Source organism: Artemia sp. Qi Xiang Cuo, chromosome 16 (genome assembly GCF_049724085.1).
Source record: "Artemia sp. Qi Xiang Cuo chromosome 16, ASM4972408v1, whole genome shotgun sequence".
In the NCBI taxonomy this organism is placed as follows: domain Eukaryota; kingdom Metazoa; phylum Arthropoda; class Branchiopoda; order Anostraca; family Artemiidae; genus Artemia; species Artemia sp. Qi Xiang Cuo.
In genome coordinates this window covers 10,545,029-10,570,295 of record NC_142809.1, presented here as the reverse complement: position 1 = coordinate 10,570,295, position 25,267 = coordinate 10,545,029, and the positions used below count along the sequence as shown (strand labels likewise).

The 25,267-nt window shown below is 35.4% G+C and overlaps 1 protein-coding gene across 2 annotated transcripts in view; it reads left to right on the top strand.

The window, feature by feature from the left end:
- The window catches only part of LOC148942553 (rho GTPase-activating protein 45-like), a 311,254-nt gene that overhangs the window by 137,091 nt on the left and 148,896 nt on the right, over positions 1 to 25,267 (top strand). For both annotated transcript variants that reach the window (XM_089102066.1, XM_089102067.1), the window contains one exon: positions 3,383 to 3,657. In XM_089102066.1, the coding sequence (XP_088958192.1) occupies positions 3,390 to 3,657 (268 nt within the window). In that variant the 5' untranslated portion in view covers positions 3,383 to 3,389. The remainder of the gene's footprint in view (positions 1 to 3,382; positions 3,658 to 25,267) is intronic.

Genomic DNA, 25,267 nt, shown 5'->3' with positions numbered 1-25,267 from the left:
ATGTGTCCATGTTTCTCTACCATAAATTAGATCTGAAAAGCTTATGCTTCTAGATATAATTTTTTACCGAGTTTGGTACCCTCGCTCTCTGGGGATACACGCACCATGTCACCCCCCACAGTCATACTTTTGGCGCTCTTTGACTATTTTGGCTAAAATTAACGTCCAGATATTCTAGACAGATGCCTTATGAGCTCATGAGAACAACGAGGTCACAAAAGAAATAAAAAGTAGGAATAGGGCACCCCCTGACCACTTTAGTAAATTAAAGAGGGCACTAAATTTCAGAACTTACTGCTTATTAAGTCTTTTCTCTAATTTTCATGGTGTTTAGTAGAATAGGATGGAGCGTTATCGAACAGCGTTGAAAAACGTAGCGTAGGACACTGGAGCAAGGGCGTACGGAAGGGGAGGGGGGAGGGGCAGAGGGGGGTAGATGCCCCCCTTATAACTTCAAGTTTACAATAGGTATGGTTGAAGCGGTTGAAAAGGTTGATGATTAAAAAAGCAGTTGATTCAAGGTACCTGGTTGAAAAAGCTGGAAATGAACAGTTGGAATTACGGAATAAAAGTCAAACAAGAAGCAATTATCCATAATGTCTTGGAAAGATTTAGCTCTAATCCAAGAAGATTGATTAATGCTGAAGTTTATTGGTGATTCACAATTTTTGGTGATTACTAATTAATAAAGATTTCATGGGTATGATAGAACTTGTTGGCAATGTAATGTTTTTTGAACTGCCAATATTTTTGGTACAATTTCAAGGTCCTGGTACAGTGTGGCACGTATGCAAATTTTTTGGTACATTTCGGTTTTACTTGCTTACGTCTGACACGGATATCTATTCAAATTTTGCTTCGTCAAAAATTTTCTTCTTATTATGGCAAATTTTTAACCTGCTGTTTTAAATTTGTTTATATGCATTTTTATACATTTTTACGAGCCGGACAAACATTTCGGGGGGAGCAAATCCTCTACCGCCCCCTGGACGTGGCCAAGGAGAGCGTCAACGTTTGTTAAAGGCTGCTGGGACTGCTTTAGCTTTTATCCTGGTGCAACATCTTGATGCAGTCATCCTTGGCTTCCTCCCCCTACAAGTCTTACCTGAGTTCATACTTTATATTTGTATCGATAGGCTGCTGTAGGCTGTCAGTTAGATAAACGACGAAATATTAATGATTTTCTGTTAAGTCTACATATAATATCTCCAGTAACGGCACTAAGGAGAAGTAACAGTGAAGACATAATATAATGAAGAAATAATAGTGATTTCTCACTATGACAACAATGTTGCAAGTGCGAATTTCTCTTTTAGTTCCAAGCTTGCATTGAATAGTAGATTATGGTTTAGTTATGGCCTAATCAGAGTTTTGAAAACAGCCTGATGAAGCATATAAAAATTTAGAAGCATGTCGTTTTCTTGAGAAGCGAATACGGAGTGGGAGTAACTTCAAAGCGAAAAATCCAGCATCTTAAAATTTTAAGAAGCCGTGCAGGTATTAAACTGACCAGGCTCGCCAATTAACGAGTATTTAGGGGGGAGGGCAAAAAAATATTTTGATATTTTATTTACGATCCGAAAATAGAAATTTTTCTAAATATTTGAGGGGGAGTTTATAATTTTGGTTTCATTGATTTTTTTCAATGAAAATCCAAAATCTTCAGACTCTAAGGAGGTGAAATTTGACCCTCTGCCCCACAGTTGGCACTCCTGATAGTGGCAGAGGTGAAAACAAAATAGTTGTAAACTTCTCAATGCTACATAACTGCGAAGGAAAGACCAAATATACAAAGTATTCATAATTATCCCCAAGTCAATGCATGTTGATTCTTAAGAATTATACAGTTCTGAATAGGATTAGTCTTGTAAACCATTATAAACCAGCAAAGAGTAGTTTTCATTGCGTTTACGATATTTAAACTGTTGTTTTTTGGGGTTTTAGGGGGGGAGGTACCTAGGTTAGGTTACGTATTTAATATATTTTATGCTTTACCCCTACCCTCCTAATCTGCAAATATATACCCAAAATTTGTTTCTAAACAAATTCTATATATTCATTCTATTTGATTTTATTTCATTAGCATTAACCAAATTTGACTTCTTTAGCAGTATATAAAAGAGTACGTTTAATACGCAAGTACCCTATTTTTCTTATAAGTATAATTTACTGAATGTTCTTTTTATTTTATCATCTTTATATCTTTATATCTTATATTTTATATCTTTATATTCTATCTTTATCTTTATTTTATCTTTTTATTTAATTTTTATCAACTTTAATTTTCGTTTGCTTACAATCTAGTCCAAGTCTCATTGATTGTTTATGCCAAACAACTTTTAAATTTTACATTTTTTTAAAACAACAATTTTAAAACACAAAACTAAAATAAGATGACCCTTTCTAAGTAACGGTGAATAGGATAATCCTATTTTACGGTTAATAGGACATCGTATTTTAGTTTTGTGTTTTGTTTTAAGGTTGGGTTTTTTATATTTTTATCAGTTTTATTCTGCACTGAGGACGGTCAAGCGAAGTCCTTGACCAATATATTTGCATAATTTTTCTAATTTTTTACTGGCCGTTTATTGTCCTCGTTTTCTTCTTTTCTTTGCGGTTTTATGTTTTATTTTTTGTTGTAATTTATTTTTTGATATTCTAAGTTTAGTGTTTGGTGTATGTATACGCATAAATGTATAAATAGTGGTAGTTATGTGTTTTTTTTTCACTCTAGCCTTTTTGTATTTTGCTACCGTCCTGCATAAATTCATTGAGTACTATTGTTTTTCAAATTTTATGTTTGAGAAATAGTCCATTTTTTAATAAGACCACTATGAACCTTTTGCTTAAAATTAGCTATTTTCATGATTTGGGGCTTCATGACTTAATATTGCTTGTATTCTGAAGTTCCCAGAATTTTATCTTACCGTAAATTTCAATCATTTGGCTTTAGATTAATATGGATGTCTAGAGTTTTTCTTTCGATGTCAATCTCGGCGTCCGGGGCAGAAATGCCGTTCAAAAGACGGATGACAGCCATCTGATTGGCCATGTAAGATTTTAATTATAAATCTTTATATCTTTAATTTAAAATTCAAATGGTCCATCCTCCAGCTTTCTGCGACAATTGTTGTATATGACGTTGCAAGAATAAAATATGAGACACGTTGCTTTTTACTATGTCAACGTTATTGGGTGGACTATAATTTGATTTTGAAGAAAAGGTTTCTACTCTTCTTGCTCTTTCATTTGTTTATACATGTATTAAACAATCCAAAGGAGGGGGCCCCATGACTTTACGATCCTTGCTCCCTCCTGCAAACAAATATAACGTTGGAAAATTGATTTCTAGCCTTAAACGCATAATTTGTCTCTCTTTTAGTTCATAAATGGTAGCCATGAGCAGCGGATTGATGATGGAATCCAGCCAATCCAGGAATTTGCCTAATTTATTGAGGCACATCACTAGCTTACCAAACCCTAGTCCAGCTCCCTCAGCTGCGAGTACGAGCCGCTCAATTTCGCTAGCGAGTGTCAGCTCAGAGGGCAGCATTGAAAGCGGTGCAATTGACCCAGATGACGTTTTGAGCTTAACTAAAGAAGTTAGGTCTTTTAAAGATTCACTAGGAAAACTTCGAAAGGTTATCCCTAGTTCAGGTAAATTTTCGACTTTTTTTCACTAAAGTTTCACTAAAAAAAGTTTTCAGAAATAATCATACCATAGGGACAATACGGTTAGTTTAAATATACAATTTACCCCAGTTTCATCTTCAAAAATGAAGCTATAAAGAGAGTCGACGAGTTTCGTCTACTGGGGATTCATTTCTCCTCCGATCTCTCTTGGAACAACCACCTTGATCGGGTGAGAACCTCCTGCGCAAGAAAGCTGGGAGTTACTCTTCGCTGCAAAAACCTTCTTCCATCAAGCTCGATCATCCCACTCTACAAGTCTTGCATCAGACCCATAGCTGAATATGGTTGCCCGCTATTTGCTGGTGCTCCGAAAACTCTGTTGGCACCACTTCAGAAGATCAAGAATAGGGCAAATAGGGCGGGCTGCGCCTCTACACAAGAATTGGTCAAGCCTCTAAATGAAAGTTTTGATGTAATATTGAGAAGAGCTTTTTAAACCTACATGCATTTAACTCGTTACTATGACCAGTCTTGAAATATGCCCCCCTTTGTACAGCTATAATGACCCACACAAATACACAAGGTTTAGAGCAATTATTTCAAAAATAATGTACTAAGAGTCAAGCGTATAAGGAACAGCTTCATCTGGCGTTGCACTTCTATCTGGAACGATCTTCCTGTGGATATTATCCCTGCAAATCCCTCTGTTGACACCTTCAAAAGAAGGTTCAATAGACATTTAAAACCTCGAGGCCATTGAAAGAGGTAAATGTATAGTGGCATATCAGTTACTTTGAAGTACCTGGCGCCGTGAATATTGGAATAAAAAAAAAAAAAAAAAAAAAAAAAAAAAAAAAATATATATAAAAGGCATGGATTTTTTTTTTCAATTTTCAATAACAAGCAAGTTTTGTATCAAGGAATTTTCTGAATTAAATGATTAGAAAAGAGGGGTGAATATTAGTGACTAAGAAAAGAGGGGGTTCTCTTCCAATACTATGCATGAGTTGGAAAACTGCGTACCCTTACCTCCTTTGAGGAATATACCCTGTTGTACCGAAAAGTGTGCGCAATTAAGCATGTACGGACCAAAGGGTATGGGTAACATATAAGAGTAGAAACTGGCACTAGTGTCGACAAAAAAAAGAATATCAATGACATCTAGCGTTTGGCGACACTTGGTATTTTTCAGTGTAATACTACGTGAAATTAGGTATTAATAAGTGTCTGTTCTTGATTCCTGACAGAAAAATGATTACAGAACTTGAAAAAATGCATAGTTTCACCATATATTAGATGGCGTTGATAGTTTTCTACTGCCAACACTAGTGCCAATTTCCACTCTTTTAAGTTACCCATATTCTTTGACATGGACCTTAAATGACAATAAATGGGGTATATCTTTGTTAGGTTGCGTCAGCATGGAAGAGTTAGTAGTTTTGAATGAAGGGGTGCAAGATTTAAGAGAAGTGTTATTTTGGTTATCTTCCAAGCTCTCTAAGTTTAGTAACTATATTCTAGTTAACAAGTCTCTATAGCTGTGGTGTAGAAAATGATCAGCTTTAAATTAGTATTGTTGGATGAACTAGAAATAAAAGTAGACTTAGCCTACGATAAGGCGATTTAGAGAAAAGAATTGATAGAGGAAAAGGAAAACATATTGAACAATCTCAATTTTTAAGAATGGAAGACTGGAGTGAATATGAATTGATAAAAATGCTAAAAACAGTACTGTGGTGAATAATTTAAAAAGCTTAAAAAACTAAGCAGAAATAATCTTTAGATGGATCTTTAGCGGGCGTGATATTCTTGCAGCATGAAATAGTTAATAGTATCAAAGAGAAGAAGGGGAATAAATCTGAATGAGAGAGACTGTTTTGATGATGATGATTTTGATCATCAAAACGACAATGGTTTGTGATCATCAAATTTTGATGATGACTATTTTGATGATTTAGATCATCACTGCAGGGAATAAAAGAATAGAAATTGAGACACTTTAGCTAGGCTAAAATAAATAAATAAATAAAATAGCAGAAAAAACAGGAGGATTTACTAAACAAGCTGAAAGAAGAATTAAAAAGAAAAGAAAATTTGGTAAGGTATAATTAAGACAAAAACAATATGCAATAGAAACTCCCGTAGGCACTGAAAAGGACTAGAAAAATGGCCATAAGATTAACAAATAAATGTTTAAATATAGCAAAGTCAAGTGTGAACAAAGGCGGTATAAAAAAACAACATTCAGAAGCCTTCAAAATAAAACAAAGAAACTGGAAGAAAAGTAAGAATTATAAACTGGAGAGATGGGCTGTATAGAAAGTGACATATAATCAGCGTAAGAAGTAACAATAGAAAAAGAGATTCATTTTTAGAACAAATAATAAGACTAATTAAGGTGTTCCTGATAATGGGAGGATCTTTCCACAGAAACACCTTAGACAATAAAAACCAAGAGTTAGGTGCTAAGTGAGTGCTGAGCTGAACGTAATGCGTATAAAAAGAATAGTGAAGGACAAGAGACAAGAATTTTAACAGAAAAAAAAGGGAGTTACTAAAACTATATAGATGTTAAAGGTCACAAAAGATTTGGAAAATGGTCAAGAGAGCTGCGACAGGATTCAAAAAGCAAATGACAATATTCTTCCAGCAAGAATTTGGCTGCATTTCCAGCAAAGAAATTCCAGCAAGATCAACTGGAGGTAAAAAAAAGGGCAAAAAAAGCCCTGGCTACTGTAACCAAAATCAAATTATTTTACTCGAACAAAGATCCACTTTTTATAAACTTCGAGCTTGGAAGTGATTTGGAAGTGGTACAAAGACAAAGGGAGGTAGATCGACCCCAGGACAGGATATATTACCAGCTCAGAGGTGGAGTAGAAACTATTTCCTGCCAGATATGGTAGCTGTATTTTCATCCAGAAATCAACTTGTAAAAGGACTCAGACAGTCAAACATGATGCCCCTGTTTAAAAGGGGGATACATCAGGTCATGGGAACTATATGAGGATATATTAAGGAGATTTACTCGGTATTATAGATACCCGGTCAAAATTATAGATAGATAAGTATGAGACTTGAAGTAGAAATTCTTGCAGGTTTTAGAAATTATTTCTTATCATTCATATCGCATATTTTATGACATTTAAAGAAGTTTAGGGAAGTGGTTTGACGTCATTGTTCAACTAAACATGAAATATGGGCTAAACTTTGGTTCTCCACTCACCCGTGTAAACGTTTGGCAGCAGTGGAGGTTCTGTCTTGTTCCGGACCAAACACTGTAATATTAAAATTCTTGCTTTATTATATTTGAAAAATTTATATTTAATTTTTTTTGAGTAACTTTCAGTTTAGCTGTGCCCTATCCCCTCCCCCTATCACTTGGATATAGCCCTAGACTACATGCAAAATTTAATATCTGTTTCAACTTGGTATTAAACAGTAATTGATGAAAATTGTAATTAAAGAGTGACTCTTCCTAATATTCACCGAAACTCAAAAAAGGAGTCTCCTGAAACTCTAAAGAATTTTTTCTTTTAAAGAAAGTTAAGTGACATTAAAACTCTAAACGAAAAGATTTTATTAAGATATTGCAATAATATAAACTGCAAAAAAGATATTTTTTGCAGTTTCGGTAACTATTGGGCCTGGTCGCTCCTTACTTGCGGTTCGTTACCACGAACTGTTTGATAATATGTTGCCAACACACATTGTAATTCAATAATTTACCAAATGACTAAATTTCTTTTTCACAACATTTATCAAACAGTTCGTGGTAACGAACTGTAAGTAGAGAGCGACCCGGCTCAATGGTAACCGAAACTCTAGAAAACGGGTTTTTGATACCAATAGATATATCAAAAGAATCAGATTTCAATGCTGATTTCAAATATATAACTTTCATCAAGTTTAGAGCTACCCATCAAAAGTTACGCGCCTGAGAAAATTTGGCTGATTTTCAAAAAAGGGGGAAAGACCCCCTAAAAGTTATAGAACCTTAATGAAAATCACACCATCATATTCAGCGTATCAGAGAACCCTACTGTAGAGGTTTCAAGCTCCTATCTACAAAAATGTGGAATTTTACATTTTTTGCCAGAAGAAAGATCACGGATGCGTGTTTATTTGTTTATTTGTTTGTTTGTTTGTTTGTTTTTTGTTTTTTTTCCCAGGGGTGATCGTATCGACCCAGTCGTTCTAGAATATCGTGGGAGGGCTCATTGGAACGGAAATTAAAAGTTCTAGTGCCCTTTTTAAGTGACCAAAAAAAATGGAGGGCAACTAGGCCCCCTCCCACGCTCATTTTTTTCCCAAAGTCACCCGATCAAAATTTTGAGATAGCCATTTTGTTCAGCATGGTCGAAAATATGATAAAAATGTCTTTTAGGATGACTTGATCCCCCAAAGTCCCCAGGGGGAGGGCTGAAAGTTATGAACTTTACTCAATGTTAACATATAGTATTGGTTATTGGGAATTATACAGTCTGTTTCAGAGGAGATTTTTTCTGGTAGGTGGGGGAAGGAGAGCGTCGGCCGCTAGCTGTAAGCCACGTTCCATGCAGGAAGTTATCATGGGGGAAGGGACATTGCTATGAAGGGGGCGCCGGATTTCCCAGCATTATTAAAGAAAAAGATCAGGAATTAAATAAAAAAAACAAGTTTTTCAACTGATCAACTGATTGTGATTAAGAGGTCATTTTTAAAGAACTGGAAAAAAAATTCGAACTATAGTTTAAAGAGCAGGGTATTGACTAGGGGGCGAACCCCCTAATATACGTGTTAAAAATTTATGAATATAGAAGTTCGTTACGTAAGTTAATTCTAAGTTACGTATATTTATTACTAATAAAAACGTTCGTAAATAAAATTAAACAAGTTTCGAGAAAGCCATTTAACCAAATATAATATGCAAATTTTGTTTTAATTATTCATGTACGGTGAGCCGAAATCAAAACCTGCATTAATTAAAAAACGTTCAAGAATTAAATAAAAAAACAAGTTTTTTTAACTGAAAGCAAGGACCGACGTTAAAACTTCAAACGAACAGAAATTATTCCGTTTATGAAAGGGGCTGTCCCCTCCTCAACGCCTCGCTCTTTACGCTAAAGTTTGACTCTCCCACAACTCTTATTTTTTTAAACAATAAAAAACTTTAGCATAAAGAGCGAGGCGTTGAGGAGGGGACAGCCCCTTCATATACGGAATAATTTCTGTTCGTTTTAAGTTTTAACGTCGTTCCTTACTTTCAGTTAAAAAACTTGTTTTTTTTATTTAATTTAATTAAAATCCAATATAGTGTTTCCTATAACGACGGCCAAATTGAGTATTTTGGGTGGTGTATCGAAAGTTAAAAATGTTTTGTTAGTTGATAATATCTCATACTGATATTATCAGGAGAATTGTTCATATACTGAAGAATTTATATATATATATATGTGTGTATTTATATGTATATATATATATATATATATATATATATATATATATATATATATATATATATATATATATATATATATATATATATATATATATACATATATATGTATATATATATATATATATATATATATATATATATATATATATATATATATATATATATATATATATATATATATATATATATATATATATATATATATATATATATATATATATATATATATATATATATATATATACATATATATATGTATATCTACAATGAACAGTTGATGAGAAATTAACAAAAACACAAAAAAAGGCTCCTTGTACGGTGGTTTGACGGTATTCAGATATATAATTTTTGGGAACGTCTTCAAAGTATATATAGGCTACTTAGTCACACAATCTCTAATAATTGAATAATATTTAATATCCCAATATTCTAGAAATGAAACCAGCCCCCCCCCCTCTCTCTGTACAAATACAAATACAAAAAAAAAAATAAAAAAAAAAATATATATATATATATATATATATATATATATATATATATATATATATATATATATATATATATATATATATATATATATATATATATATATATATATATATATATATATATATATATATATATATATATATATATATATATATATATATATATATATATATATATATATATATATATATATATATATATATATATATATATATATATATATATATATATATATATATATATATATATATATATATATATATATATATATATATATATATATATATATATATATATATATATATATATATATATATATATATATATATATATATATATATATATATATATATATATATATATATATATTAAAATTCTTTCACTTGTAGGGGATGTTTCCCCCTCTTTAAAAAATCAGGCAAGTTTTCTCAGGCTCGTAGCCTTTGATGAGTAATACTAAACTTAATAAAATTCATATAATTAGAATCAGAATTATAAGCCCATTCTTTTTATGCATTTATTGACATCAAAATTCCGTTTTTCAAAGTTTCGCTTAATATTGATCCGTATCGATTGTTTTTTTTTATTGTTTTTTTTATTAAGTATAAGTTATTACGTATATTATGGGGTTCTTCCCTTATTAAAAAACACGCACTTTAATTTAAAAGTTAAAAAATGTTTTAATTCACAAACCCCTTAATCACACTGGCCGTTTATTTAGAATATATAGCTTTTTTTAAAGCACTAAAAAAAAAAACTGTAGCGTAAAAAGCGAGGTATTGACTTGGGAGAAAACACCCTCATATACGTAATAATTTCTGTTCATTTTAAGTTCTAATGTTGCTTCTTACTTTCAGTTGCTTTTTTTTTTAATTTAATTTTTGATCGTTTTTTAAATAATGCTTGGAAATCTGGCTCCCCCTTCATAGAAATGTCCCTTACCCCAAACATACATCCTTCGCGGAAATATTCTCCAGATTAACCCTCTCCTCCAGCCCCCCTCCCCCCACACCAGACAAAAATTCTTCCTGAAAATGTGTGTATACTTCCCAATAAACAATATAGTATGTGAGCAATGGGCAAAGTTCATAACTTGCAGCCCTTCCCCTGGGAGCTGTGGGGGACTTATTCATCCTAAAAGACATATTTTTTAGATTTTCGACTATGCTGAAGAAAATGGCTATCTCAAAATTTTAATCGTGTGACTTTAAGAAAAAAAGAGCGTGGGAGGGGGCCTAGTTGCCCTCCATTTTTTTTGGTCACTTAAAAAGGGCACTAGAACTTTTAATTTCCTTTCCAATGAGCCCTCTTACGATATTCTAGAACCACTGGGTCAATACGATTACCCCTGGGGAAAAAAAAACAAACAAACAAATAAACGCGCACCCGTGATCTTTCTTCTGGCAAAAAATGCAAAAGTCCACCTTTTTGTAGATAGGAGCTTGAAACCTCTACAGTAGGGTTCTCTGATACGCTGAATATGATGGTGTGAATTTCATTAAGGTTCTATAATTTTTAGGGGGTCTTTCCCCCTTTTTTTGAAAATCAGCCAAATTTTCTCAGGCGCGTAACTTTTGATGGGTAAAATTAAACTTGATGAAACCTATATATCTGAAATCAGAATTAAAATCTCATTCTTTTGATGCATCTATTGGTACCAAAATTCCGTTTTCTAAAGTTTCAGTTACCATTGAGCCGGGTCGCTCCTTACTTACAGTTCGTTACCACGAACTGTTTGATATATGTAATATATATATATTATATATATCTTTGGCATGGGGGTCAGCTTGTGTTGGTTTCTGCTCGTTTTGGGTTTGACTCGGTTATTTATTGTAATTTTTGTTCGTTTTGGGTTTCATTTATTTATCGATGTTGATTTGTGGTAGTTTCACGCTTGGTAGATTATTCGATTTTGTTTTTGCTCATTTTTTGTTTAATGGAGTTCTTTACTTTTTTTGAAAAACTTATCTCGTGGAAGGGGTTTGTTAATTAATTTATGTTCCTTTTATATTGACATATTCTTTTATATTTTTTTGACATAGTTCTTTTTTTTTTAATTAATCTAGTAAATACCCGTTTGTCTGGTTTCCTGTCTGGTTTCTTTGTACACTCTATAGCGGTGGATAATTTATAATACATAAGTACCTATAATAGTTTATGAACAAATTTGGGTAAAATTCTACGGTACTTGTGCATTTTATACGGTACTTCTGCGGTAATAATGAAAATTTATAACAAAAATAAAAATTTTTCTTTAACCTAGATTGCAGATAGACTATATTTCTTTGCTGTGAACATAGGTTGACCTGAGCACAGCTCTTATAAAATGCCACTGCTTTCTTTTTTTTTCACGGATCAGGGATAATAGAAGTTGACTGTCATTAGGTTTTTTTTTGTTTGAATAGGATAGATAGGGAAGCTTTGAATAGGCTGGGGTAGAGGAGGAGAATGCGTAGCCTCTGGTTCCTACACAAGGCTTCTTGGAGATCATTCAAAATTAGTCAGTAGGGACTATTCATCGGCGAGTTTTTGAGGAAGAGGGTCATAAAGTTATTTTCATGAGCTCATGTAGCCTGAAAACATTTGTACTAGTATTAACAAGAAAGGGGAAGTCATGACTGCCCAATTCCTTGGAATTCATGGAACCCCTTCTATGTGCAAAAGTAATAATCTTGCTGAAACTTCTGAAGCATAGTTGTGTGCATATCCAAAATTTTTTCTTCACCGTCAATATACTTTGACTGTAACTGCTACTGCTATTATTTCTGTTATTGAATTTGACCTGAACAGTTTAAGGGCCTCCAGGTTTTCAAAAAGGCGTATCTACTATGTCTCAGCAATGGCTAAGGTTGTTAGGTTGAAAATTGCAGGGAATGTTGCCGGAGGATCTTGAAGTATTATAGATCCCCCAATATGTATGTGTGGATACATATATATATATATATATATATATATATATATATATATATATATATATATATATATATATATATATATATATATATATATATATATTATATATATATGTTATATATATATATATATATATATATATATATATATATATATATATATATATATATATATATATATATATATATATATATATATATATACATTTATAATTAACGTAAAGCAAAGATCCTTATAATGAGGGTGGCTAATACAAAGGAGGTGACCAAGGGGAGGGTGTATCTTGATTTATTTTGTTTAAAAGACACCAATTATTTTCACACTACCCCCTCGCCCTTCCCTCACCACACTCATTAGTTTTGCAAGCTAACGTTGAAGTGAATCAATAAATTAGGCCAGACATTAGTTTTACATTAGTTTTTTTACATTAATTTTACAAGCTAATGTTGAAGTAAAACAATAAATTAGGCTAGACATTAGTTTTACAAGCTAATGTTGAAGTAAATAAATAAATTATGGTAGATGTTAGTTTTACATTAATTTTACATTAGTTTTTTTTACATTAGTTTTACAGGCTAATGTTGAAGTAAATCAATAAAACAGGTTACACATTAGTTTTTACAATAGTTTTACTGGCTAATGTTGAAGTAAATCAATAAATTTGGCTAGAAGTTATTTTTACAAGCTAATGTTGAGTTATATTAAATAAGAAACCAAAAAGTCTTCTGTATAACTTTGTTCATACTTCCTTATAATAATTTGATGTTTAAAAAGTCATACAGAGGACTGTATAATTTTGCATGTTTTAAGGAAACAAAATATATTTAAGTAAGTTCATTTTTATATTCAAGGCCTTCCCTACGGCACTCGGTATGTCCTCAGATGGTCGGAGAGGAACGCCCGATGGATTTAAACGGCACTTCTAGGAGGGACATGAACCAAGGGGGGGCTATTTCCCTGGGTGTCCATAATAAAGCTGTGGCACCCTCTCCTGGTGCCATAAATACAGGCGGAGGAGGAAGAAGGCCCCTCAAATGTACACTCAAAAGGGTCCGCTGGTTTGTCCACAAGTCCCATGAGTTGCAAACCTTCTCCCAGTAATGGGTTAAATTGCATGGTGATGCAGAACACCATCGCGGGAGGATCCCTTATAGGAGGACAACTGTGGCAGGGCGTAAGATCCAGATCTATGGACAACGGCCTCTGGAAAGGGCTGCCTCGACCTTTTCGGGGTACCTGCAAGACCGGAGACCTTGCGGTCAACTCTATTCCCACTTGAGGAGTGGTGCCCCTCGAGGAAATTATAGCCTAGTAAACGACACAGCATTAGCACGGGATTCTGACTAATAGACAATTTTTCTGGGCTTGGTATGTTTGGATGGGCGTCTTTGGGCTGAAAAACCTCTTCATAGCTAATTTATCTATTATGGGTTGCCTCCCCGTAGTAGCATATTATTTGTAGGCATGAATATATAATGAGTCGGAGGTAATAGGCTTGAGACTGTCTGTGCAGGATTTCGACTCTTGTTGATAGAAGAGCATCGCCAAATGCTGAAAACCATGTTGTTGTGAAGTATGGTATATTTCTCTAAAGAAATACCGTCTTATTGGTCCCCAGGGGGGGGGGGGTGATCAAGCCTCCACGAGGACAAGACCTTGGGTAGCGTGGTAGGCAGGATTCGTATCTACTCAAGATGTTGCTAAAACTACTTTAACAAACTAATAGGCAAAATACAATACTAGATTACACTCGTGAACAGTCCTCTTAAAACCATGGAGACTCTGAGATGTAGTCAACTTGCACCGGCTGGCACAGTTGATTTGGAGGTGGCTGCTGCACTCTCCAAGCTCGCCGTCTATAGTTGGCTAGTGGAGGTTACTGGAACTTTCCGACGGCAGTTGATGTGGAGGTTATGGTTAAGCTCTCCCAGCTCACCGTATATTATAGAAAGGTGGAGCTTGCTCGAACTCTCCCAGCGGTGTCCCTCTAACCACTTGTCACTGTTGGTTCTCAAAGCTGAACTCTCCACAAGTTGTCTTTTCCCCCTTCTTATCTTCCTAGGCCCAAGCATAGAATTCTGGTTCCATGACCCCCAAAGTAGCCTTTCATTGACTGGTAGGTTTTTGGTCATGGTGGTCCACTTCCTTGAATAGAAAAGAAGGCAGAAACAAGTACTTAAAACAACACATACCAACTATACCCTTGAAGTGGAACATGCACTAAATACCAAAAATATACCCTTAACGTAATAAAACACCAAATACAAGAAATACACTTATATCTAACTTGCGTAAGCCTAGCAACAATCTTTACATTGTGACCAAGATGGGCCCGGGATTGCACAAAGCCTCCATTCATGGAGGTCTCAGGGACTTCTTGCTGTCCGGTTCTAAGCCGGCTTAAGCACTTCGGTGTAGACTTGAAAAGATATGTGATCCCCGGCCTGCACTGGTATCCGGGATCATTGATTTTCCTGAGGCGAAAATAATTTCAATGATTTAAAGATCATGAAAATTGGAACTTGGAATGTTACGACATTAAACAATGGCTATCGTATCGATACTTAGACTGACGAATTCAGACGATTCGAACTGGACTTATTAGGAATTTCAGAAACTCATATCCCAGGGGTAGGAAGCATGAAATTAGGTGATATAGAATTTATTTACTCAGACAGGAAGGATGAAGTACATAGACAGGAAGTAGGACTCACGATGAATGAGGAAGCCGATGAGTCTTGTTTTGGTTTGGAAAGTATTAATAAATGAATACTAATTGCTCTTTTTATAACTAGAAAATTTAGGGTATGAGGTTTAGTAGTACACACCCCTTTAGAACCGACTGACTGAGATACTACTGCCTCGGATGAGTTTTACTTTCAGTTGCAGGAGCAAATAGACAGGGTCCCAGGTAGAAATATGATGTTATTATTGGGAGATTTTAACGCCCAGGTTGGTAGAAATAGGGATAGATGGTATCCCAGCCTAGGTAAATTTGGTGTAGGAAAAAAAAAGAGTAATGGATACAGACTTTTGCAATTTTGTAGGTATAACAATCTAGTTATAACCAATACGGTTTTTGGTCATAAAATGACTCATAAGTTAACATGGTATTCACGTGATGGTAAGACAGCAAACCTTATTGATTATGTTATAGTAAACCGAAGACTAGTAGGATCAATACAAGATACTAGGGTATATAGGAGTGCTGTTATTGATGTTAAAAGTAAAGATCACCAACTAGTAGTGTCAAGGGTTAATTTAAAGCTGAAATATCGGAAGGGTAACTACCTCCCGGGAAGTACAAGAATTATCTTAGTGATAGATCGTATGAAAACAAAAGGAATGTAAAGAAAGTGGAGGAAGCACTAAAATATGAACTAAGGAGATGTGAATTGGAGGCCATGGATAAAATTGCCGAGGAACTGAAAGATGCAGCTAGACGGCATAATAGTAAACTATTGTACTGGCAGGTTAATAAATTGAGAGGGAGTAGTCAATCCGGACTTGGCCCAGTTAAAGATAGGAATGTAATAAAGTCGCAATTAGCGATAAGGAAAAAACTAAAGAGAGATGGGCCGAACATTTTGAGAATTTGCTTAACCGAGATAGAGTTGCAGGAAAAGATATATAGGAAAATGAAAAAGTGTGTGATACCTTGGATGTGAAGGAAGATTTGTTTTGTGAAGACGAATTTGCAACAGTACTGAAAGGATTAAAAAATAATTAAGCTTTAGGTGCTGATAGTGTGGTAGATAAGTTTCTTAAATTTGGTGGCTCTGAGGTTAGAAATAAGTTACTGAAGATTATGAATATGATTTTTGAAAAAGGGGAAGTACCTAACGATTTTAGGAAATTCTTAATCAAGCCACTTTATAAGAAAGGTGATAAAAGTGAGTGTGGTAATTATCGAGGCATTAGTCTGGTCTCTGTAGGTAGTAAATTACTTAGTAATATGATACTTTTTAGACTAAGAGATACCGTAGACAAAGGTTTAAGAGAAGAGCAGTGCAGTTTTAGAAAAGGTAGAGGATGTGTCGACAAAATTTTCACTCTTAGGCTAATAATTGAGAAGTGCCTGAGTTTTCAAACACCTTTGGCCCTCAGTTTTATAGATTATGAGCAACCGTTCGATTCTGTTGATAAAAGGGCTTTAGTAAAGGTTCTATCCTTGTATGGTATACCAGACAAATACATTAAAGTGATTAGTGCTATGTACGAGAATAACACTTCTGCGGTTAAGATAGGAAATGAGGTTAGCAGCTGGTTTTGTATTAAATCAGATGTTAAGCAGGGTTGTTTTCTATCCCCCTTTATATGGATTATTTTGATGGACTTTGTTTTAAGGAGCAGAGGAAAGGCAATGGGAGACCACGGAATCAAATGGGGAGGAAAAAGTCTCCTGAACCTGGATTATGCTGATGATTTAAGCATCCTAGATGAAAGTTTGAGCAAAATAAATGAAGTTTTAGAGGTTTTGTGAGTTCAGGGTGCTAGAATTGGATTGAAAATTAATGTTAGGCAGACTAAGTCACTAAAGCTAGGAATAAGTGAAGATGAAAAGGGGACGTTGGGTAATGAAAAGATTGATCAGGTGGGCAGCTTCACTTACCTTGGTAGTATTATTAGTAAAGATGGTGGGAGCAGTGAAGATGTTAAATATAGGATAACCAAGGCCCAGGGTGTTTTTTCACAGTTAAAAAAAGTTTGGAAGAATAGGAAGATAAGTCTGCAAACCAGGACTAGAATATTAGGAGTTACAATGATGACAGTGGTCATATATGGCTCTGAAGCATGGGCGCTTCAAAAAGCGGATGAAGATTTGCTATATGTTTTTCAGAGAAATTGCTTAAGGATTATTCTGAGTACCCGACTGACTGACTATATTTCGAAGAATAGGTTATACGAAAAATGTGGTTCAATACCGCTCTCTAGGGCTATAATGAAAGAAAGGTTGAGGTGGCTAGGGCACGTTGTGCGGATGAAGGATGACAGATTGCCGAAGATTGTTCTTTTCGGCCAACCACCAAGGGCTAAACGGAAAGCAGTTCGTCCCCGTCTGGGGTGGGAGGACGTCATAAAGAAAGATTTAAAGGAAATGGGAACTTCGTCGGCGTGTGTAAAAAGGGAGGCTTTGAATAGATTGGGGTGGAGGGGGAGCGTGCGTAGCTGTGTTGGCCTCAGGCGGCTTGGTGCTGCGGTGAGTTGTTAGTAGTAGTAGTAGTACTTGAAGGGGACTGCCCCATCCTTTGCGTTGAAGTTTGACCTTAACAAGTTCTTCAAGTTTACCACTCAAACAAAAGGGGTTGTTGGATCTGAACAAGAAGTATCTTTAAAGCCCTATAAGATTTTAGGGTAAAGTACAGGAGTTTAAGGGGGGGCACCCTCCCCCCCTAAATGGAATGGAAAGTCCTGTTCATTTAAGATTTGATGTCGCCTTGTACTTTCAATCGAAAATTCTCTTTTGTTTTATTTAATAGCATAATGAACGATGTCAGGAAAAAAGTAGATGAAGGAAAAAGGGAGAAAGGAAAGGAAGGAAGTATGAAAACAAGCCACAAACGGAAAAAGAAACCGTTTAGGCCAGAGCATAATTTGCAGAATAACAGCTGTCCATTAGGAGAATACTAAGACAAATGGGAAGACTTATATTTATAATTTAATGCTCTTTTTTTTATGGTTAAAGCTGCGTGTTTGACAACTCCTATTGTTCTCGTAAATGTGGACTTTTACGAAGAAAAGGGGAATTCGTGGTTAAACCTTCATCCAATGGGAATTGGATAGAGTCGTATCCAGGCGGGGGGGGGGGGGGATACAGGTTATGAAAATTACAAAATAATGCAAACCGACAAAATTGGTTAAATTTTTGTTTTGCCAAGGGCTCTAGGGTAAATATTTAAAATGCAATGAAGTAAAACTTTTGGTATAATATTAATTATTTCACAGCATAACATAAACTCCACTGTTAAAACTTTTGATGAATACTAAAATTATGTAAAAAAAAAAGAAGTCCAAACATCCAAAGGTCCAAAAATAGATCAGACGTAACATAGTGTGTTTTGACATATTTGTTTTGGTTAAGCCTTCGTAAATATTTGTTAGCATCTGTTTAAAATTCCTCTGAAAGTGCTTGGCATAGTTAGACAAACATGTATTGTACTGTTGAAAAATCTCTCAAAACCTTTCGAAAATGCTATGATTCTAAAGACCGTTCTTCATTCACCTTTCACCTTTCCAAAAATTCCCTTAGAGCTAACTGTCGTTTAGAAATCTTTGGCATTCAGGGAAAGACATTTTAGAAAGATTTAAAAGAAGCGCAGGGACATGCATTACAAAGACGCGTGTATAGTTGGAAACATTACTGAAATAATTTTATTTACTGCTGAGTCGTATTTTTAAAGGTTTTCTCTGGTTAGGGACAGTTACTGCATAGTCGCGTTTCTAAGAAGGTAAGAATCTTTATTTTCGAAGTTCAACGTGGCAACACTGACGAAATTTAGTGCTGAGGTAAAACCTTCCTTATTTCAAAGTAAGCAGAAGAAAAACTTAAGGAAATCAGGGTGTTTAAGCAGGAATAGACGGGCAGAATCTTTGTCCAGATTCCAGGGTACGTGGGAAAAGCCCATGATCCTGATGCGAGTAAAATTGTAAGTAATGGGCTGAGGGCTGAGGGCAGTGGTGTTAATCCACGAAAATGTTGGGGGGTTATACTTTCCACAGTACAACCCCCCATGTTGGGGGGCGGCACAATGTACTTTCCACACCTATTAGGTTGACAAATTTGTTGTTCTTTTCAATTTTTTCAATAAAAATACCGAAAAGGACAGTTTTGAAGGGAATTACCTCAAATTAAAGTATCTTTTAAAATCTAGGGGGTTTGAAAAAATATAGGGAAAGAGTTCTAAAGCCCCCTTCTCCTTTCCATCTCAATTGACGCTCCTTGTCCATGAGCCCAAAAAACTTTTATTTAGATGTCCTGAGCACTTTGGAAAGTACTCATTCAAAGCTTTATAGTACTTTTCTCATTAAAATCCAAATGAAAATGTCCACTTTTTAATTTGGAGTACCCTCATAGCTCATTTATGCTAGATTTAAAATCAGTATTTCCTCTGTCTTCTAATTTATCGGGATTTCCTGAATTCTTCGAGTTTCCCCGAATTTTTTCATATAAAATTAAGTTTTCCAAAGTCTCCCCGAAAACTATTCTTAGCAAGAATGAGTAATTTCGGGTTTTGTCCTAACGCTCCTGTATTTACGAATATTAATTCTCAACAAGATATTTGAGAATTCATTTTCTTACTAAGTGTGGGGAAATCCCCACAAATTGTTGATACTAAAAATTTTGGTGATGGTGTTAGCATTAAATAAAAAAAGTTTTTCTTTTACTGAAAGTAAGGACCAACATTAACATTCAAAACTAATAGAAATTGGGACAGACAGTCAAACTCTAGCGTAAAGAGCAGGATATTGAGGAGGGGGCATAATTTTTGTACTTTTTATTTATTTTTAATGTTGCTTTTAACTTAGAATTGATTTCTTATTTTTTTTTTAGTTTAACTGCTGTTCATTTTTCAAATAATGCCGGTAAAATGCCATGAAAAATTCCCTCCCCTCAGGGGAAAATCCTCCCTAGAAAGTTCTTCCGATGTAAAATACCCCCTCCCCGTAAAATTCACCTCGAATGATTCCGTCCTCACTGAAAGTCCCCCCCCCCTCCGTAAAATTTCTTTCAGACGATTCAGCCTGAAAAATTCTCCTTAGCATGCTTTCTTTTGAAAAAGATTTTAAATTATAATCGTTTTTCCGATCACTCCGGAAATACTTCCTTCTGTGGAAATTTATTGCTTGAAATCCAAACCCGCTGAAAATTTCCCCGGGACGATTCCCCCGGAACACATCTCCACATGCAAAATTGGGTTGGGAAAGAGAAGGTAAGACAAATAAAATGATTTTTGTATGGGAATTCTGTCAAATCCTTCCAGTGTAAAATTACTTCTGAAAATTCCACCCCTAGAAATTTCCCTCCCCACAGAAAATTCTCCTCTCAGAAATCCACCACAAGCGCAAAATCCTCCTTAAAAATCTCTGTATACTTCCCAATAACAAATACTATACCCAAACAATGAGCAAATTTTATAACTTAAGGCCCTTTCCCCTCGGGCTATGAGGGGTTATGTTACCCCTTAAGGGATGGTTATTGGATTTTTCAACTATGCTAAGTAAAATAGCAATCTCAAAATTTTGGTCGGATGACTTTAGGGGAAAAAGAGGCTCGGGAGGTGGGCTAGTTACCCTCGAACCTTCTTGGTCACTTAAAAAGGGCACTAGAACTTTTTATTTCTGTTCGGATGCATCCTTTCCCTATCTTCTAGGACAATTAGTTCAATACGATCACCCCTGGGAAAAACAAAAAAGAAACAACAAATAGACATGGATCCGTGATGTTTCTTCTGACAAAAAACATGCAAAATTCTATATTGATGTATATTGATGTATCCCTATCTTCTAGGACAATTAGTTCAATACGATCACCCCTGGGAAAAACAAAAAACAAAAAGGAAACAACAAATAGACATGGATCCGTGATGTTTCTTCTGACAAAAAAAATGCAAAATTCTATATTGATGTATATATGAGCTTGAAAATTCTATAGTAGGGTTTTCTGATACAAAAAATAATACTGTGACCAAACGTATTAAAATAGTACTACCCGTGGCAGCCAGGGTTGCCACCATGGTGAGTTCCTAAAGTGCTACAATTGCCAAAATGTGCGTATTCCACAGCGATTTTCGGTGCTACAGTCAACAAATTTTTCGTGCGTGTCAAAGCGCAAGTATTTAGATTATTATCATGCATGAAAAATGTTCTGACATATATTTTGATGTGAGACACAACGTGTGTTTGCATTTTATATGTCTATATTGTCAATTTGGTCATATCATAGGCAGTGCGCCAGCGCTGCCTACGTAAAGGACGATGTGGGCACAATGTGTTTTTTTGGGGGGTTTTCTCCATACCCGTAAGAGTTGTCGTAGAAAGTTCGAAAAGGGCTCATTCTATTGGAAATGGGACTGACTAGTGCCCTTTTTAATAGTCGAAAGTGATTGGAGGGCAACTAGCCCCCCCACGCCCATAATTCCCCCAAATACATCCAATCAAAATTTTGAGATAGCCATTTTGTTCAGCGTAGTTGATTTCCAAATAGAAAATATGTTTCTGAGGAGGACACTCCCCCACAACCCTCAGGGCAAGGGTTTTAAGCTATGCCCTGGGGCATATAAGGTTTTTATATAAGGCGTGGTCGTAGAAACTTATAAAAACGCTTATTCAATTGGAAATTCAAAGGGCTAGTGCCCTTTTTAATAGTCGAAAGTGATTGGAGGGCAACTAGCCCCCCACCCGCGCCCATCATTTCCCCAAACACATCCAATCAAAATTTTGAGATAGCCATTTTGTTCAGCGTAGTAGAATTCCAGATAGAAAATATCCTTTTGAGGAGGACACTCCCCCACAAACCTCGGGGCAAGGGTTGTAAGGTATGCCCTGGGGGCATATAAGGTTTTTATAGAAGGCATTGTCATAGAAACTTCAAAAAAGGCTCATTCGATTGGAAATTCAAAGGGCTAGCACCCTTTTTAATAGTTGAAAGTGATTGTAGGATAACCAACCCCTCTCTCACGCCCACTTTCTATCCAAACACATACAATCCAGACTATGACACAGCCATTTTGTTCAATGTAGTTTAAAGTTCTGGAAATTAGGTCTTTAAAGATTACCACCCCCTCAGAGCCCTCATGTCTAGGGTTATAAGTTATGCCCTGGGGGCATATAAAGTTTTTATAGAAAGCGTTGTCGTAGAAACTTCAAAAAGGGCTCATTCGATTAGAAGTTGGCTTGTGCCCTTTCTAATAGTCGAAAGTAATTGGAAGGCAACTAACACCCCTTCCACGCCCACCATTTCCCCAAACATATCCAATCAAAATTTTGAAATAGCCATTTTGTTCCACACAGTTAAAGTTGAGGAAATTATACCTTTGAGCAGGACACTCCCCTCACAGTCTTTAGAGCAAGGGTTATAAGTTATGCCCTGGGGGCATATAAGTTTGTATTGAAATCTTTGTCGTAGAAACTTGAAAAAGGGCTCATTCGATTGGAAATTAAAAGGTCTAGTGCCATTTTTAATAGTCGAAAGTGATTTGAGGGCAACAAGCCCTCATCTCTCGCCCACCTTTTCCTCAAACACATCCAATCAAAATTTTTAGATAGCCATTTTGTTCAGGGTTATGGATTTCCAGATAGAAATTATGTTTTTGAGGAGGACACTCCCCCACAGCCCTCAGGGTAAGGGTTGCAAGTTATGGCCTGGGGACATATAAGGTTTTACTGAACGCTTCGTCGTAGAAACTTCAAAAAGGGCTCTTTCGATTGGAAATAGAAATGACTAGTGCCCTTTTTAATAGTCGAAATTGACTGGAACACCACTAACGCCCGTTCCATGCCCACCATTTCCCCAAACATATCCAATCAAAATTTTTAGACAGTGATTTTGTACTACTTAGATAAATATTAAGGACATTATGCCTTTGAGCAGGACACTCCCCTCAGAGTCTTCAGGGCAAGGGTTATAAGTTATGCAATGGGGGCATATAAGGTTTTTATTGAAATGTTTGTCCTAGAAACTTGAAAAAGGGCTCATTCGATTGGAAATTCACAGGGCTAGTGCCCTTTTTACTAGTCGAAAGTGATTTGAGGGCAACTAACCCCCCTCTCACGCCTACCACATCCCCAAACACATCCAATCAAAATTTTTAGATAGCCATTTTATTCAACGCAGTTGAAAGTTTTGGAAATTAGGTCTTTAAGGATGACAACCCTCAGGGCAAGGGATTTAAGTTATGCACTGGGAGCATGTAAGGTTTTTATTGAATGCGATGTTGTAAAAACATCTAAAAGGGCTCATTCAATTGGAAATTGAAAGGGATAGTGCCCTTTTAATAGTCAACAGTGATTGAAGGGCAGCTAACCCCCCTCTCACGCCCACCATTTCCCCAAACACATCCAATCAAAATTTGAAGATATCCGCTTTTTTCAACGTAGTTGAAAGTTCTGGAAATTAGGTCTTTTAGGATGATAACCCCATCAGAGCTTTCAGTGCAAGGGTTGTAAGCATAGAAAGTTTTTGTAGAAATTTCAAAAGGGGCTCATTTGATTGGAAATTGAAATTGAACTTTTTAATAGTCAAAAGTGAGTGGAGAGTAATTAACCCCGCTCTTACGCCTTCCATTTCCCCAAACACATTCAATCAAAGTTTAGAGATCGTCATTTTGTTCAACGTAGTTGAAAGTTCTGGAAAAACTTCAAAAAGGGCTCATTCAATTGGAAATTGAGAGGGCTAGGGCCCTTTTTAATAGTTGAAAGAGATTGGACGGTAACTAACCCCTGTCTCAGGCCCACCATTCCCCCAAATACATCCAATCAAAATTTTCAGATAGCCATTTTGTTCAACGTGGTAGTAAGTTCTATAAATTAGGTCTGTGAGGAGGACAGCCCCCCCCACCCCGCCAGCCCTTAGGGCGAGGGTTGTAAATTATCCCCTGGGGGCATATAAGGTTTTTGTTGAAAGCGTTGTCGTATAAACTTCAAAAGGGCTCAATCGACTGGAAAATGAAAGAGCTAGTGCCTTTTTTAATAGTTGAAAATGACTGGAGAAAGACTAACGCCCCTCTCAAGTCCACCATTTTCCTAAATACTTTCAATAAATGAGATAGCAATTATGTTGAACGTAGTTAAAAGTTCTGGAAATTAGATCTAGAGGATGACGCCCACGCTCACAGACTTTAGCGTAAGAGTTGTAATTTATGCCCTGGGGGCATATAAGGTGTTTATAGGAAGTGTTGTCGCAGAAACTCAAAAAGGGCTCATTTGATTGGAAATCGAAAGGCTTTGGACCCTTTTTAATAGTCAAAAGTGATTGGAATGCTTGAAATTTTTATAGTAAAGATCGATGTGGGTATAATTTATTATTTTTTTTGTTGTTGTTGTTGTTTAGACCAGGGCACTTTGTATCGAAGGAGTTGTCGTAGGAACTTCTAAAAGGGCTCATTCGATTGAAAATAGAAAGGGCTGATACCCTTTTTAATTGTCGAAAGTGATTGGAGGAAAACTAATCCCACACCCACCCACCCATTTGCCGTTATGTTTAAAAACTAAATGTTGACATAAGATTAAATCAAAATGCACGCTGTTAATGCTAATTCCCAATAAGGCATCTCAGCAGTATCCCAAGAACGACTGAGGATTTTATGTTCAAACTTTTGGGGCTGCTTCTGCTCTTAAAATTTAACCAAATCAAAATAGCACAAGTGTATCAAAGCTATCAAAGAAAGTAAACATATTTTTTTGCGAATGGTATCAAATTTTCCATTTCAGGTCAACTAGACGAGGTATGAAACTAAATTAAACACTTCTATTTGTGTCCAGATTTTTAAGAGGGCGTATGTTGTTAAATTTTGCTGAAAATTGTTTTCCAGCATACAAATAGCAGGTCAAACTATACAGTATTAAAAAAAAGAAAAGATTTAACTTATTATTTCATTCTTCTATTAAAAAGCTATGTAAAAATAAAACAATCATAAGTTAATTAAAAAAACTTTTTCCAAAAAATAAGTTTTTCAAAGGAAAGTAAAGAACTCAATTAAACCAAAAATGAGCAAAAATGAAATCAAATAATCTACCAAGCGTGAAACTACCACAAATCAGCATCGATAAATAAATGAAACCCAAAACGAACAG